The sequence below is a fragment of the Elgaria multicarinata genome, chromosome 10, assembly GCF_023053635.1.
Source record: "Elgaria multicarinata webbii isolate HBS135686 ecotype San Diego chromosome 10, rElgMul1.1.pri, whole genome shotgun sequence".
Taxonomy (NCBI): Eukaryota; Metazoa; Chordata; class Lepidosauria; order Squamata; family Anguidae; genus Elgaria; species Elgaria multicarinata.
The window spans coordinates 94,104,739-94,122,896 of record NC_086180.1 but is presented as its reverse complement, the minus strand read 5'-3'; the positions used below and the strand labels follow the sequence as shown (position 1 = coordinate 94,122,896).

The 18,158-nt window shown below is 46.1% G+C and overlaps 1 protein-coding gene across 2 annotated transcripts in view; it reads right to left on the bottom strand.

Annotated features, from left to right (window-relative positions):
* The window catches only part of HTT (huntingtin), a 454,111-nt gene that overhangs the window by 400,550 nt on the left and 35,403 nt on the right, over positions 1–18,158 (bottom strand). Inside the window, exons 2-3 of one of the 2 annotated variants that reach the window (XM_063135886.1) lie at positions 16,042–16,125; positions 12,923–13,043 (exon numbers count right to left, since the gene is read on the bottom strand). In XM_063135886.1, the coding sequence (XP_062991956.1) occupies positions 12,923–13,043; positions 16,042–16,125 (205 nt within the window). The remainder of the gene's footprint in view (positions 1–12,922; positions 13,044–16,041; positions 16,126–18,158) is intronic. The other variant, XM_063135887.1, reaches the window with a different exon arrangement.

Below are 18,158 nucleotides of genomic sequence, written 5' to 3'. Positions count from 1 at the left end.
AGAATTGCTCCAAAGAATTTTATTTTTTGAGTTGGTTGAAAATTTGATTTTTCTTTGTTGATGCAAAGGCCTAATTCATTGAGGAGGTTGATGGTGAGGTGGGTATTACGGGCGGCTTCCTGCTCCGTATTAGCCACTATCAGCCAATCGTCCAAGTAGGGGCAGATCTCTACCCCTCGAGTCCTCAGAAAGGCGCAAACTGGTGCCATACACTTTGTGAAGACTCGGGGGGCAGTAGAGAGCCCAAAAGGAAGCACTTTGAATTGGAAAACGTCTTCCCCCACTATGAACCTGAGGTATTGGCGATGATTGGGATGGATTGATACATGAAAATATGCGTCCTTAAGGTCGAAAGACGTGAACCAATCCCCTAGGGAGAGGAAAGGTAGGATGCTTGCTAAAGAGTTCATCAGGAATTTTTTAGGGTTGATGAACTTGTTTAGCTCTCTAAGGTCCAAAATAGGTCTCAGCCCCCCATCCCGTTTCGGAAAGGCAGGTTGCTTACCTGTAACTGGAGTTCTTCGAGTGGTCATATGTGCATTCACACCCACCCATGGGCTCTGCGCCTGCGCGAGCTCGGCTTCGGGAACTTTCAAAACTTATGATAATTTTAGGCGGGAACCATCCCCCGCGCTGTACTGCGCATGTCCGTTAGGTTCCCGCCTACTCTTTCAGTTTAAAACCTTGCTTGACCACATTGTGGCCTAATAAGTAATTACTATGTAAAAATAGAACACTGAGTGGGGAAGGAGGGTGGGTTGTGTGAATGCACAGATGACCACTCGAAGAACTCCAGTTACAGGTAAGCAACCTGCCTTTCTTCTTCGTGGTCTCTGTGCATCACACCCATGGGCGAATAACAAGCTTACTCACCAGGTGGAGGGTCGGTGTTCTATTGAAGGACTTCAGAGAAGATGAGGCGGCCGAAGGTGCAATCCCGTCTGGCTGTGACATCCAGTCTGTAATGACGGATGAAGGTCGATGGTGTCGACCAAGTCGCTGCTTTGCAGAGATCAGGAAGAGATGCCCCTTTGGAAAAAGCAACTGATGTGGCTACTGCTCTAGTTGAGTGGGCCATTATCCTTCCTGGTGGGTTTACATGAGATGATTCATATGCCAGTTGAATGGTTTCGACCACCCAGGATGCTAGTCTCTGCGATGATACAGGCCGACCTCTGTTGGGGCCTCCGTAGCAAATGAAAAGGCGCTCAGTTTGCCTGAGGGATTCTGTCCTGGCCTTATAAAAGGCCAATGCCCTACGGACATCCAGTGAATGGAGAGATCTTTCGATCGGAGAGGTGGGTGCTGGAAAGAAGGCTGGAAGTATGATAGGCTGATTAACGTGGAAATCCGAAATCACATTTGGAAGGAAGGCAGGGTCAGTGTGTAGGACGACTTTATCCCTGTGGAATGTAAGATATGGGTGATCCACTCGGAGGGCACAAAGTTCACCTCCTCTGCGAGCGGAAGTAATTGCAATGAGGAACACAACTTTGAACGTGAGGAGCCTTAGATCAACTGTGGCTAAGGGCTCAAACGGTGCCTTCGTTAATGCTTGAAGTACGAGAGACAAACTCCACTGGGGTAACAAGTTGCGAACAGGAGGCGCAATATTTTTTAGCCCCTTGAAAAAACTTTTAACTAGGATATGAGAAAAAAAGGAACTGGTATTAGTCTCCAGGTATGCATTGTCTTTAGCAATTGTTGCTGAAATAGCAGCCAGATAAATTCTTATTGATGCAGGCTTAAGACCCTTGAGATGTAGTGATAGGAGGAATTCGAGAATTTGCGGTATCGACGGCTTCTGTGGGTCAAATTGCTTTTCGTATGCAAAGGATTGGAACCGCTTCCATTTAGCCGCATAGGATTTTAGAGTGGCTGGCTTACGAGACGCTTCGATTATTGCTCTAACTGGCGACGATACCGAGAGCTGCCTGCCCCAGTTAGCTTCCACGCGGTCAGTCTCAGTGTGTGCAGGTCCGGGTGGTGGATTGTTCCGTGTTCTTGTGTCAATAGGTCTGGTGTCAGAGGGAGGTGGTGGTATTCCCCTTGCGCTAGACGGTGAAGAGTGGTAAACCATAGTTGCCTCGGCCACCAGGGGGTTATGATGATCCCGTAAGCTCTGTCCGTCATTAGTTTCGCCACGACTTTCGTTAGCAGGGGAAACGGGGGAAGAGGTAAAGCATCGGTTCTGTCCACGTGAATAGGAATGCATCGCTGAGAGACCTGGTTCCTTTCCCTGCTCGACTGCAAAATTGCTGGCATTTCGTATTGGTTTGTGTGGCAAACACATCTATCTCTGGGGTTCCCCACGACTGGAACAGGTACCGAGTCCTTCATTTCCCAGTCGTGGGAGGGGGAATATGAGCGACTGAGATCGTCGGCTAAAATGTTGTCCGTGCCTGCGATATGTATCGCCACGATGTCGATGTTTCTGGAGGTGCACCAGTCGATAGTCTTGATGGTGAGATTGAGGAGTTTGAGGGATCATGTCCCTCCCTGTTTGTTTAGATAGTATATTGTGGTCATGTTGTCAGATAATATCTGGACGCATTGGTTCACTATGATTGTCTCGAAGGATGAAAGCGCCTTGGCCACCGCCAAGAGCTCGAGAAAATTGATGTGGAGTTGACGTTGTTGGGTTGTTCATAGGCCTTGTGTTACCAAAGTCTTGTGGTGGGGACGTTGGCAGTGGGCTCCCCAGCCCTTCAAGGACGCGTCCGTGGTGAGTGTTAACGAAGGGTTGGGGGGTCTGAATGGCATCCCCTTCGATAGGTTGTTGTCGTACTTCCACCAAAGGAGTGATCTGATTATCTGTGGAGGAAGGTGTAGCCAAGTATGTTTGGAGTCTGCCTCGAGGTCGAAGTGGCGGATAAACCAGTTCTGCAATGGTCTCATTTTGAGGCGGGCCAGTTTGACCACTGCCGTGGTGGATGCCATCAAACCGAGGAGCCTCTGGATGGTTAGGGCTTGTACTTTGGGGTGTGATGCGACCTGAGTTACAAGTGCCGTGATTATTTTGATTCGGTTTAATGGCAAGAAAGCTTTGGCTGTGGTAGAGTCTAGTTTTGCGCCTATGAATTGAATTGTCCTGGTAGGGTATAGAATTGATTTCTCGGTGTTCACACAGAGTCCCAATTGTTGTAAAAGGTGGAGGGTTAGTGAAATGTCCGAGCAGAGTTGTTGTTTGGAGTTGGCTACCAATAGCCAATCGTCTAGATAAGGGTGTACTTGGATTCTCTGGAGCCGCAGGTTGGCACAGACGACTGCCATTACTTTTGTGAACACCCTCGGGGCTGATGCCAACCTGAAGGGGAGAACGCAGAACTCGAAACATTGGCTTCCGATCGCGAAGCGAAGGAACTTTTGGCTTGAAGGATGAATCGCGATGTGAAAATAGGCATCGCGGAGATCTATTGCTGCAAACCAGTTTCCTTGTTGCATTAAAGGTAGGATTGCTGCTAGTGTTGTCATTCTGAATTTTCGTGGTGCTACATAAAGGTTTACACCCCTTAGGTCCAGTATAGGTCGAAGACCTCCATCTTTTTTCGGGACTGTGAAATATCTTGAGTAGAAACCCGTGTGGGTTTGCAGGGAGGTGATGGGATGAATAGCGCCCTTTTGGAGCAGTGTTCTTACTTCCTCGCACAGTGTTGGTGATGGAGATGTGTTTTTTAGTCCCGAGAAAGGGGGGAGGTCTTCGAATTCGATACGGTACCCCTGTCGGACAATGGAAAGAACCCAATTGTCAGTAGTGATAGATTCCCAAGCCTGGTAGTATGGGGATAGGAGGGGGCATGGGCTTTGTTCCCCAATGTCTAAGGTGAGGGGGACCAAATGAGAGTCAAAGACGCTGTTTTTTGTTGGAGTCCCCTCTTTTCCTTGGGGTTTGGTACCTAGGGAAGGTCTGAGTAGAGCGACGTTGTTGCCAGTTGGGTTGCTGCCTATCGGCGCATTCTGTGGGGCGGCGAAATTGTTGAGAAGGGGGGCTTCTGTACCACTTGCGTTGCCTGAAGTTGGTTTGTGGTTGTGTTATCCCCATTTTGCGTGCCATGTTCTTTGCCTTTTGTATGGCATCCATGGTGTCGTTTGTTTTACTGTTAAACAGCCCTTCGCTGTCAAACGGCAAGCCTTCAATCCTTTTACGGGCTTCCTGCGTCAGTCCGGCAGAGCGTAGCCAGGCGTGGCGATGCAAGGCAATCACACCCACCATTGCCTTAGAATTGCAGTCTGTTTGGTGGCGGGCAGTATTTATTTGTTGTCGAGCCATTTTTTGTGCTTCAGCCTGAAATACTTGGGCAAGTTCTCTTTGTTCCTCTGGGAGGTGGTCGGATAAGGACCCCATCTTTTCCCACAGGAACAGCTGATATCTTGCCATAACAGCTTGATAATTTGCGACTCTAAGTCCTAGGGCAGTAGAGGAATATAAACGTCTGCCAAGTAAATCCAATCTGCGTCCCTCTTTATCCACAGGGGAAGAGTGGACTCTTTGCGATCTCCCTTGTGAGGCTTCAACGATCACCGAGTTAGGTGGGGGATGAGAGAAGAGGAACTCTGCGCCTGGTTCCTGAACTTTGTACATATTTTCTAATCTTCTAGCTGTTGGTGGCATAGAAGATGGGTTTTTCCATGAGAGCTTGGCTGTTTGAAGGAGTGTGGGTAAGAATGGCATAGCCACGGAAGAAGGCATCTCTGCGTGAACTGCATCGAAGACTGGGTCTTTAACATGCTCTATAGTCTGGTGAGTCTCTAAGCCTAGGGATTGAGCCATCCGTTGGACATTCTCAGTGAAGTGACCCTTGTCCTCCGGCGGGGATGTGGATTCTCCCAAAGCAACTGCTCCCTCTGGGGATGGTGTGGAAGGGGTTACCGATGAGACGGAGGCTGTGTCAGATTGGTAATCCTCATCTGGTGAGCAGGAGGATTCTCGGTCAGCTGCCTCCAGTGCTTGAATAGGGGGAAGCTGTAAATGTGGTGTAAGGCGTTCTGCGGCTGGAGTTGCGCTAGTTACTGCGGCTGTTTGAGAAGTAGATATGGTCAGATTTGGTAGTGACCGAGAGACTGGTGGTGGCGGAATGAAACAATCCTCGTGACGGTATCGAGGACTTGATGGAATAAAGTGTTCCTCTTGTTGGTACCGCGAGGGGATAACCATGGTAGTCGTAGTAATGGTAGTAGTCCGGTGGTCTAAAATAATTCCAGTCGTCCCAGCCATAATAAGGTCTGGGGGGGGCTGACCAGTTAGACTCCCTGTCTGAGCCTGAGCGGCACGATCGAGGGGAGCGTGATCTGTCCCTTTGGTACTGGTGCCCATGAGACCGAGTATGTCTCGGAGATAGGGTCTGCAGACGAGATCGAGGGGATCTATGGTCTGTGCCCTCAAGGGTGGGGGATGCCCCGATTCCAGGCGTGCTGGTGGGGTTGGATCCCGTATTTCACCCTCCGACATCGATAACGCGTGTCTCGATGTCGATAGCGGTACTGAGGCTTCACTTGGTGGTGGTTGCTCGGTACGCGATGGGGCTGGTGATGCCGGTATCGATGGTGGTGGGGGCGGCGGCATAGCACTCATTCTCAAAGATTCGGATGGAAGTGGCTCTTGTGTAGAGCGTCTCTTTTTCTTTTTATGAGATTCTTTATGCTTTGGTGTGAGCGCCTGCTTCGATATCTTCTTTGCTGTTGTTACGGATAGAGAAGGGCTTGGTGTGGTGGCATCAGAGCATTCTGTGGGGCCCTGTCTCTGCTGGGTTGGGGCGCGGCTTGGCGCGGTCTGCATGGCCTGCATGGCTGGAGAGGAGGAAGGTTCGTCCACTGCAAGCAAAGTTTTTTTCCAAAGAACTGCACGAAGACGATCGGCGCGATGCTTTCGAGTTTGCCTAGTAAAGGCCATGCAGTGGTGGCAGGATTCTGGAATGTGTTGTTCTCCCAGGCAAATTAAACAAAGGGAGTGACCATCGGTGGGGGGGAGCTTGGCTCCGCATCTAACACATTTTCTAAACGGGGCCTTAAGGGCCATACGCGTCGGAGACAGCGCGGGAATCGCGCAGTTTTGCGCTATCTAACTATATACAGTAAGATATTTACAAGAAAAAACAAACAAACGCTACTAAATCTAACTATATATTATTATTATTATTATTATTATTATTATTATTTTAGGAAGAACAAACACTTCTTTTGACGAGAGTCCTGAAGAACAAGCAGCCACAATGGCGGTCAAAAAGAAACTGAAAGAGTAGGTGGGAACCTAACGGACCTGCGCAGTACAGCGCGGGGGATGGTTCCCGCCTAAAATTATCATAAGCTTTGAAAGTTCCCGAAGCCGAGCTCGCGCAGGCGCAGAGCCCATGGGTGGGTGTGATGCACAGAGACCACGAAGAAGAACCGTAAAGTAACGGGAGTAAAAACCGCCTCCCAGTGCGCAAGTTGGTAATCGCTCTATGGCGCCCTTCTCTAAAAGAGACGTAGTCTCTTGCAACAGAGCGTCTGTAGGTGGTGAGAACCTTGCGGTTCCGAGGGGAGGGGGGATGGAGAACTCTATTTTGTAGCCCCGAGATATGATGTTAAGGACCCATGTGTCAGTTGTAATAGTGGTCCAATTGCAGAAAAAAGGGGCAAGGATGTCACCAAACTTAGGTGTTAGGCTGTTTGGTGTGTGGCAGTCAAAGACACCGCCTTTGATTCGGGTCAGGCTTGCTCTTGTTTTGCTTAAACTGTCCTGGGTACTGTTGCCTCCTATACTGACCCTGAGGCTGGTATGTAGTGGGGCGGTCTTGCAGTTGGAATTGCTGTTGCCTTGGTGGGAACTGCTGCTGTGTTCTTGGCCAGCGTCTCTGGCGGAATGGTCTCTGAAGCTGTTGTTGCTGCTGACCAATCCCCATTTTCTTAGCCGTATTTTTGGCTTTTTGAATGCTCTCCATGGACTTGTCCGTGGACAAGTGGAAGAGTCCTTCCCGGTCAAGGGGAAGGTCCTCTATCCGGGTGCGCGCTTCTTGAGAAAGTCCTGCGGACCTAAGCCACGCATGTCGTCTTAATGCGATAGAGGCCACCATTGCTTTTGAAGCACAGTCAGTGGCATGCCTCGCTGTGTTGAGTTGCTGGCGTGACAGCCTCATGGCTTCTGTGTAAAACACATTTGACAGCTCTCTTTGATCGTCTGGCAGATATCCAGAAAGAGATGCCATTTTTTCCCATAGAAAGGATTGATATTTAGCCATGGGGGCAGGGTAATTGTGCACTCTTAGTGAGAAAGATGCAGAAGAATATATTCTTCTTCCCAGGCCGTCCAGTCTACGACCTTCTTTGTCAACCGGAGCGTTGTGTTTCCTCTGAGTGTTCCATCTTCCTTGGGATGCCTCAACTATGATTGAATTAGGCTTGGGGTGGGTGAAAAGGAACGGCACTGTCTTTTCTTGGATTTTGTAGATGTTATCTAACTTCCTCAATGTTGGTGGCATAGAGGAGGGCATTTTCCACGACAGTTGGGCTGTGCGTAATAGCACGGGTAAGTATGGAATTGCCGCTGGGGTAGATGACTCGCAATATAAATCGTCATAAACGGGGTCATTTAACTTCTCTATTGGTTGAGAAGTATCGATCCCCAGGGACCTCGCCATTCTTTGCACTTGATCAGTGAAATGGGTCAAGTCCTCAGAGGGAGAGATTACATCTGTCGCTACCACTAAATCATCTGGTGAAGGGATTGATGGTGGGGGCGATGGTTCCTGAGAGGAGTCTGATTGATATTCATCATCAGAGGGCTCATCCAATGCACTTCTCCTCATTCTAGCCGTGGGCAAGGATTGCAGAGCCTGTGACTGTACCGATGTTGTCGGTGCCGTAGTTTGCACCCGTTGAGGTGGAGGCCTCGGTACCGAGGGCTGCGGTGGCATAGCGGCAGCATCTTCCGCAGGTGGAGGGCGGGAAACTGTCTCCGATGGAGGTTGCCGAAAGCGTGGGTACCGATGGTTGGTTGTTGGCTTTGGCGGTATCGAGAGGAGGGAGGACCCTCTTCCGCCATTGTCGGATCTTGTGAGGAGCCTCTAATCTCTCCTTCCGAGATTGATGCCCTTAAACTTGTCTCCTCGGTCGGTACCGTAATGATATTGAGAGACGGTACCGGGGAAGCCATTATTTGCTCCGTTCGTGGCGGCGTCAAGGCCGGCGGTGACAACGGAGTTGCCCGTCTCGGTATCGAGAAGGTTCTCGGTACCGAAAGTATTGGTATCGGACTTGCCGATATTGGAGGCGTTTTTTGCAGGGAAAGCCTCGATATTGGGCTCCTCGGTGCCGTAGGACGGTTCGTTATCGAAATCGTCGGTACCGTCGACGGGTCTGACTTTGCCGATTTTTTCTTTCCCTCCTTTGATTTTAGTTTACTTTTCTTCCGTTGGGGTTCTTCGGACCCAACATGCTCTCTTGCTCTCTTAGAAATTTTCCTGGCTGCTTTTGATGAGGCGGAACGAGAGGAGGAGGAGGGGGGAACCGATAAGGCATCACTCCATGATGGAGGAGGTTGGGGCACAGACTCCATTGTACTGGGAGATTTGGAGCGTCGAGACGTACTCGGTTTCTCCACTGCCTCCAATGCCTTTTCCCAAAGTAATGCCCGAAGGCGATCAGATCGGTTCTTCCTGGTTTGCCTCAAGAATTTCAGGCAAAAACAACAGGACTCGACGACATGCGTCTCCCCCAAGCACAGTAAACACCGGGAATGTCCGTCGGTTTGGGATATTTTCTGCCCACAACCGGAGCACTTTTTGAAGAGGCCTTGTAGTGCCATAGGCACCAAGGCTGAGGTAACGAACAACAAGAATAATCTTTTTTTTTTTTAACTAGATAGAAAAACGTTAGAAAACTGTAGAAGAAAAAAGGATGAAAATAGTATAATTCAGCTAGGTATAAAACGATACCAAACAGAAGTCTCCAAACGCTGTTGACCCTACAGGCGGTTGAAGAGAACTGGGGAGTTAGACGGGAACCTCTGAGCATGCTCAGTGGACGGTGGGGGAGGAGTTCCCGCCTAAAAGATTTTCAGCTTTAGAAGTTTCCGAAGCTGGCCCTGCGCAGGCGCAGAGCCCATATGTGTGATGCACAGAGACCACGAAAAAGAACTTACTTTTATCTGTCCTGAATTGCCCACCAATCAGCTTCATGGGATGACCTTGAGTTCTCCCTATCCACATTCTCCACACCATGCAGAATTTTGTACACCTCTGTCATGTTCCTCTTACCCCCCTTTTTCCAACCTAAATAAACCCAACTCTTGTAACCTTCCCTCAGGGGAGGTGCTTCAGTCCCTTGATCATTTTAGCTACACATTTTCTACACTTTTAATACAAAACAATGGCCCATTGTTCAGTAACCAGCTGGAAATCAGCTTGTACTTCCATAACCACAAACAACCCAGAAAGAGAACCCATGTCTTGTTGTTGTTGTTTTAACCATGGCTGGTTGTTTTAACCATGGCTGGTTGTTATATGTGAACCTAGAACCTTGGTTTGTTCATGGGTTGTTTCGCCAGGCTACATAGGCATAAGAGCATGCAACTGAGATCTTATTTAGCCTTTTCCAAAACTAGTAGTAATGGCAAAGTATTCCCTACTTGCTAGACAGTGTTAATGTGTTGATATTGGAAACTCATGCAGAGGGCCTCAAAAGATCATTATAGAATGAAGAGAATTCCTAAGGAACATGGGGTCTTGAAAGATCTTTTGGAAACATTGCTAGATGAGGGTCTGTTTGATTTTAAAAATGGTTTGCCATTATCAAAAGGTGTTTAATGGCTCTCATGAATTTACTTATAGAAACCATACAGACTGAAATCAAATCAGCTAACTACAGGAGCATAACCTATGAAAGGACAACATGCTGTGCCAGGACTACCTACCATAGTTCAGTGCTCCTTACAGATAAGAGTTCAGGAGTACAGGTGTGAAAGGCCTGGGGAAAAATGGGGAAAATTCGGGGGGGAAACAGTTTTTTTATGGATTTTTCCCAAAGTCTTCCCCCCCCCCCCTCAAATGGAAAAATTGAAAGAAATGAGGAAAAATGGATTATGGAATGTTTTATTTTAGCATGATGAATAAAATGTTTAAGAGAAGGTGTTCAGATATTTACTTCTCCAGATGATTTCTAAAACGATGTACAGTATCAAATTATTACAATTTCTGTACACTAAGGACAAGCAAGTCCTAGGTTGCAAACTGAGACTACAGCTCTCAAATGCAAGAACAAGATGCATTTCTGCCACTAGGGGCACTGCCATTGAAGCAGTGACTGAAACTGATAGTGACAGCTATAGCTCAAAAAATGAGTGATTAAATTTCATGCATATTCATTGAATCTTGGTCCCTTTTTCTTGGTTCTTTTTATGGAAATGGGTGATTTATGTCTGCTTGACACTGTGGAGGACTAGCGGAGACATAAATAATTTCTTTTTACTAATGTTGATGGTTTCTTTTGTTTGTTTTTAAATTGTTTTTGCCTGCTCCTCAGAAACTGGCAAAACCAAAGAGGTTCCTTACAGTTCAGGAGCTTGTAGCTCCCTTTGCTACCAAAAAAAGTAAAAATTGAAAAGGAAATTCAATTTGTAATAATTGCTTGAATACATTGTACTTTTAATATACCAAATGTGATCATTTTATCCCAAATCAACTTGTACATAATTACATTTTATGTCCCTAAAGTAACAAAGTGATTTTAATCTGTAAAAAGTGATAATATTGCATTTGGGGGCAATTTTCCCAGAAATTCCCGTTTTTTCCCAGGATTTCTTTTTCATGGCTTCAAAATTCCCCAAAATTTTACATCTCTATTCAGGAGACTGAAGACAAAGTTCAACAACCCAGTCAAAACAAACTGTTTAACAGAGCCAACCTGGCATATGCTTTTCTCACACTAACAACTCCTAAGGCCTTCTTCAAATACGTGAGTAGTAAAAGACAGAAGAAAGAAATGGTGGTTCAACTGCTTAATGAAGATAGCAAATTGATAACATTTGACAAAGAAAAGGCTGAAGTGCTCAATTCCTACTTTGGCTCAGTTTTCTCCCAAAAGCAGGTTTATGACCTCCCTGGAAAAAGTGAAGCACAAGTTGAGGGGTCAGGATTGCAGTTTGAGATTGATAAACAAATGGTCAAAGAGCACCTACTTTCTTTGAATGAGTTCAAATCTCCAGGGCCCAATGAACTGCATCCTAGAGTAATGAAGGAGCTAGTAGAAAAACTCTCAGAACCGCTGTCAATTATCTTTGCGAAATCATGGAAGACTGGAGGGCTAACATTGTCCCTATCTTCAAAAACGGCAAAAAGGAGGAACCAGGGAACTACAGCCAGTCAGTCTGACATCCATCCCTGGGAAATTTTTTGGAGCAAATTATAAAGAAGTCAATCTGTAAACACCTTGAAATCAATGCAGTGATTACTAGAAGCCAGCATGGATTTGTCAGGAACAAATCCTGTCAGACTAATTTGATCTCATTTTTTGATCAGGTAACCTCCCTTGTGGACTGTGGGAATGCTGTGGACGTAATATGTCTTGTCTTGAGCAAAGCTTTTGACAAAGTGCCCCATGATATTCTGATTTAAAAACTAGCTAAAAGGGGGCTGGATGGAACAACTATGTGGTGGATTAATAGTTGGCTACAGAATCGGACTCAAAGAGTGCTTATCAATGGTACCTTCTTAAACTGGGGGGAGGTAACGAGTGGGGTACAGCAGGGCTCAGTCCTGGGCCCAGTGCTCTTCAACATTTTTATTAATGATTTGGACGAGGAGATGCAGGGAATGCTTATTAAATTTGCAGATGACACCAAATTGGGTGGGATAGCTAATACCCTGGGAGACAGAAATAAACTTCAAAGTGATCTTGATAGGCTGGAGTGCTGGGCTGAAAACAACAGAATGAAATTTAATAGGGATAAATGCCAAGTTCTCCATCTAGGAAATAGAAACCAAATGCACAGTTATAAGATGGGGGATACTTGGCTCAGCAATACTACAAATGAGAAGGATCTTGGAATTGTTGTAGATCACAAGCTGAATATGAGCCAACAGTGCGATATGGCTGCAAGAAAGGCAAATGCTATTTTGGGCTGCATTAATAGAAGTATAGCTTCCAAATCGCGTGAGGTACTGGTTCCTCTCTATTTGGCCCTGGTTAGGCCTCATCTAGAGTATTGTGTCCAGTTCTGGGCACCAAACTTCAAGAAAGACGCAGACAAGCTGGAGCATGTTCAGAGGAGGGCAAAGAGGATGATCAGGGGTCTGGAAACAAAGCCCTATGAAGAGAGACTGAAACAACTGGGCATGTTTAGCCTAGAGAAGAGAAGATTGAGGGGAGACATGATAGCACTCTTCATATACTTAAAAGGTTGTCACACAGAGGAGGGCCAGGATCTCTTCTCGATCCTCCCAGAGTGCACAACACGGAATAATGGGCTCAAGTTACAAGAAGTCAGATTCCAGCTGGACATCAGGAAAAACTTCCTGACTGTTAGAGCAGTATGACAATGGAACCAATGACCTAGGGAGGTTGTGGGCTCTCCCACACTAGAAGCCTTCAAGAGGGAGCTGGACAACCATCTGTCAGGGATGCTTTAGGGTGGATTCCTGCATTGAGCAGGGGATTGGACTCGATGGCTTTGTAGACCCCTTCCAACTCTACTATTCTATGATTCTATTCTTATACATCTGAATATCATGCATAATAGTCAGCACACTTTTAGTCCCCACTGTTACTTCTGTTTGCACTGGCATTCAACTTGCAATTTTTATATAAATTAAAACATGCACTTAAATGGACATTTTAATAAGGTCTTCTGTTTTTCTACTTCCTTAGACTATTACATCACATAGCAACATTTTGCTGCATTCAATAATTTTAGCAGCAATTCTAGGACAAAAAACTAAATACAACTTACTTTTATAACTTTATTGAGGCATTCATCAGCAACCATCCTTACATCTGAATCCACATCATCACTACAGAGAAGGAAAAGTTCCATAGCAATCCCCAGCAATTTCTGAAATTCTGAAGAATTTCTTAAATGAAAAAGAACAGTTAAAATAGGTTTAACTTCAGGAAGTTTTGGTGTTTTATTTTCCAAATTTTTCCCCCCAAATATTCTGAAATAAGTCATCAGTGCAGAAGGGCAAAACATATTGAGAAAAATGATTGAAGTTAAACAAGAGAACTTTAAACATAGTATGAAGCCAGCCATTTGAACATGGAATTTACTATTCTGAAGGCTGAAAATTTTGTGACGATGGCTTTAGTTTACAGTTTATATAATAAGCTATATAACAGCAAATGAGAAAAGTTGCACAAAAGGACATAGATAACATTATCTCATTCCTTTCTAATCGCCAAGCCAAAATGTCTGATCATCAGGACCTTATCCTTCCCCCTTCAGTGCAATCTCATGCATGTCTACTCAGAAGTGAAGTCTTACTGTGTTCAATAGTACTTACTCCCAATTAAGCACTACTGAATATTTACTTCCATGGAATAACACAATACAACTTATTTCTGAATAGACATGTATAAGCGTTGCTGTTTCTCCTTGACTTTGCCTTTCATTTCTGCACAAACTCAGGGGCAATCCCTTGCTCCAAGTGTGGACCTCAAGCAGAGTGTGCAGAATCACTCCACTTGTGGAGGGCATTGGAGACTTCAAAAGACCAACTTGACTTTAGGAATTCTGCCCCCACCCCCATTTTCAGCTCTATGATCAGAGTTATGGCAGGAGAGGACAAGCAGCCAACTATCAGATGTACAAATAGAACACTGCTGCCGTCTACTACCAAGGTCCAGCCGAGGCTCAGATTTGGCAAGGGTACACCTCAGAGTACCACTACAGTCCATTTACCATCTGCAAAACCAAAGGCTTGTGGCTTGTGGCAGCAGCCTACCTTGGAGCACTCCTGTTGCGCACTGCCCACCTTCAGTAAAGGCAGCAGAGGTGCACCTCGGGGCGCTACCACTGCCTAGTTGCAATTTTTCTTTTGAAGCTAAAAGGAAATACTGGGTCTCATTTTTGCACTGGGCAGTGGCGACTTCTCAGAACACCTCTCTCATTCACCTTGCAACCAACTCCAGCAACCTGTGCAAATAAATTTCTCATAGTTGCAATAGAGTTCAGAAGTCCCCAAAGCTGAACACAAGTGAGGAGAACGTGTCTGCCCATTCTCCAACATTAGGCAGGAAAGGAAGGCAGGGGTCTGCTTGTCACCTATGCCAGAGAACAATGGATCATTCGCCATAATGGGAGTGGGGAGTAGAATTGATGAAAGCTGTTCAGATGACCATCTAAACCAGTGGTAGACAATAAATGGGGTTACATCCAGCCACTCCATCCTTCTTTGTGGGTTCTGCCGCCCTGCAAAAGGCCAGCCCAAGAAAAAGACTGCACTTCCACTCTTTTCCTTCCATGCATGTCGAAGTTATGGAGAGGTGATCCCTTACTCATTCCTAATAACCTAAATCTATTTACAATGTTTTTACCCCATTCTTCAGCCAAAAATGCATCACAAAGATTAATAAGCGGACAGTCCCTGCCCTCATGTTTACAGTCTAAAACAAGGGTGCAGAATCTCCAGCCCATGAGGAACCCAATCCAGCCCACACAGCCTCTTGGGGTTCATCTGGGGCGAGGCTTAACCTTCAAACTTGCCCCCCCTGGGAGAATTCCCTCAGATTGTATCCCATGCTGCTATCACAGATGAAAGATCAGAGACAACAGTAGGGATACCCCTGCTGGCAAGTGCCAGCAGCAGACCCCACACTGTTATCTCCAATCTCAGATCAGGGAGAGCAGCAGAGCTCAGGGGTGGACTCGCCAGTGCTGGGGAAAGTAGTCACTCTCCCTGTAGGCTGGGTTAGGGCTCCTTCTGCTTAGCTTGCCCCACCTCCTTCCTGTAACAGGGGAAGGCGGTGGAATAGGTGAAGTGGCTGACTCAGACTCGCTGCTTCTCCTTTGTGTGCCCTGGCTCCTTCCCCCACTGGAGGAAGGAGGTGGAGCAGGCGAATATGAGGCAGAACCGACCTAGTCTCTGTTACTCCTCTGTCAAAGGAGCGATGGAGACTAGGGTGATTTGGATTTGCTGCGTGCAGAGCTTCCCTAACTGGAAAAGCTGATGTGCAGTGCAACCTGGTTCCTGGCCCAAGAGTGGGATAGAAGATCCACCTGCCACTTGGGCCAGGGAAGTAAATGATGCTATGTGGCCATGGACATACCCACTTTGCATCATACAGCCCACGGCGGGCTAGATGGGGGCTCACTGGGTTCCCTCACCTAAAACTAGTTCAGCATGCCTGATTTAAAATATACAACACAAAAGAGAATTGATAGAGAGGTGGAAATAAAGCATGATTCAGGCACTAGTTATTAGTTTTAATGTTCTTATAGAAGAACATTATAGAACATTCTTCTTATAGAAGAAACACCCAGGTGGGTGTTTTATTGTGGTTTTAATTTTTGTGAACCGCCCAGAGAGCTTCGGCTATTGGGCGGTATAAAAATGTGATAAATAAATAAATAAATAAAAATAAATAAATAAATAAATTATAGGTGCTCTTTCTGGAAGGAAAGGTGAAACAAGCTCCTGCAGCTGATGTATGCGACTAGCCTGGTCTTTTTCTTGCTATAATGTTCCTCCTGGGAGGCAGAAGGTGCAGCCTCCCAGTGGACCTTGGTTTTCTGGCCAATGGATGAGCCCAGAGCCTGCAGTTCCAGGGAACACAAGTTTTGATGGTCATCTGAACTGAGGTAGAGACTCTAAGGCCCTCCTCTCTACTTCTTCCTCACCCTGCCTTGATCAACAGCAACTTAGCCTTCACAAAGAGGAGTGAAATTTTAGAGTTTATATCAATCTTTGCAGCCTTCATCCAGCATTTAAATGTGAGACTAAGTGCAACCCACTTCTCCTGCATATATTATAAAACATGCTGAACCCTTAAAAACAAGAAAAATATTTTCATTAGTCTTCCAAAAAAACCCCAAGTATTTGCAATAACAGAGTTCAGAAAATGCTTGTTTACCTTAAAGATTGAGCGACTATATTTTCACATATTATTAGGCAATGATTTACTCGGTCCTTCTTGGCAGTGGAAAGTTCTCTCTTTCTAAAATAAAAGATAGCATTTTACAGACTTCAACACTCAATCTCAACAGTTCAAAAGTTTTTTTCAAAAACAGTCACGTCAGTTTTAGATAATTTTGCTCTTAAGTAAATTGCCACCATATTCTAGTATCAAAGATTCTGCATTCTTTCCAATTCTTTCTTAGGCCCAGTTCTTACATATGATAATATCCATGGGTATATTATTCATGGGAACTGGATTCCACACAGAGGGAGCTAGATGCCACCTCCATGATTGTAGCTGACACAAAAAAGTTCCTCTACATTTATAGGAATGGTTGCCAGCTACCCTTTGTGTACAGCAAGCCTAACCATTTTCAGTCAGTGGGCATAATGGAACGTTGAGACATGAAGCCCGAAGAAAAAAATGGAAAAAATTGGAAACAAAACATTTTATAAACTATTTATTTTCCCCTGAAATTTGAACCGCTTTGGATTATGAAATAATGTTGGTGGTCCAATTAGGCCACACGTAATTATAGTTGGGAACACCTTTTTGTATGTATTTCCATAGGGGCAAAAAATCAATTTGGGGGACATAGCTAAGCCCTTAATTGCACGATCTGCCCCAAATTTTGCACATAGATAGCTATGCAGTTCTCCAGTGGATTAGCTAGGTTTAGTGCATAACAAAGCTTATTATGTGATGTTATTGGGAAAAGGATTCACCCCCCACATAGGGCCACATGGGCAGAAGTTAGTTTCCAAGCTGCCATTGCAGCTGAGCTCCTGCACCTCTCTCTGCCAGGGATCAGCAGAGGAAGGTGCAGTTGCTCAGCTGCAGCAGTGACCCTTTGTAGCCTCCTTCTTTGCAAGGAGAGTGTGACGGTTGACAGGCAGACAGGACAGGCTTGCAGGAAGATGGGGAGCCACAAGCTCTTGTCAGGTCCCCGCAGACCGTCCAGCAGCTTGCCCTGCACACCAAAGAGGGTTGGGCATCCAGCAGGAGTCCGACGAGCAGTGCAGGCATGTGCGAGTTCACCCATCCCTCTCCCCCACCAACATTTGCTTTCTGTGTTGGAGAAGCCAGTTCTGCTAGAAATTGCCTTATTTGTGCTGTTACTCTAGATAAATTTGCAGGAGCGGGGAAGATTGGTGGGTTGAACTGTTTGTAAATTTGGGATTTGAAACCATTTTGTCTTGCTATTTATTTATTTATTTATTTATGCCGCCATTCAGCCAAAGGCTCTCACGGCGGCTTACAAAAGTATTTCTTGACAGTCCCTGCCCACAGGCTTACAATCTAAAAGACATGACACAAAAGGAAAGGGGATTGGGAGGGAGGAGGAGGAGGGGGAAAAGGAAAGCAAATTCAGGCACTACAATCTAAGTTGTAAAGTTCAGCAGTTACAGTTGGTAGCAGGAGGGAGGGGGCTCTCAGCTGGAGCTGGACCCAGGCACGGTGAAGAGGTGCCTGGCTGCTGCTTCCTCCCTCACTGGTGGCCTCTGCAGAGACAGTTGGTAGCAGGAGGAAGGGGGGCTCTCAGCTGGAGCTGGACCCAGGCACGGTGGAGAGGTGCCTGGCTGCTGCTTCCTCCCTCATTGGTGGCCTCTGCAGAGACAGTTGGTAGCAGGAGGGAGGGGGCTCTCAGCTGGAGCTGGACCCAGGCATGGTGGAGAGGTGCCTGGCTGCTGCTTCCTCCCTCACTGGTGGCCTCTGCAGTCATATAATGCATATAATGCATGTGGTTTTAAAATCCTTTCTTTCCTGGCTAAATTGCTCCTGTTTAATGTTTGCTAGGCCAAACTTTCTTTTTTAAAAAAAAAAAAAAAAAAAAGCACAACCTTAGGATTATATAACTTTCTCACTTAGTTATTGATTCTTAATTATCTGCTACCTCAAGTTTCTTCTCCCCTTGCCCCGTTGCTTTCACTAAGTGGGCTCTGCCACAAACTACTTTCTCTGAGCTATTATTCTGGAAAAATGTCTGGGAGGTGGGGTGGGTTAACTGTGTAGCAAAAGGATTGTATTTAGCAAAATAGGCGCCCTTGGATCCACCTCCAGCGACCCCCTTT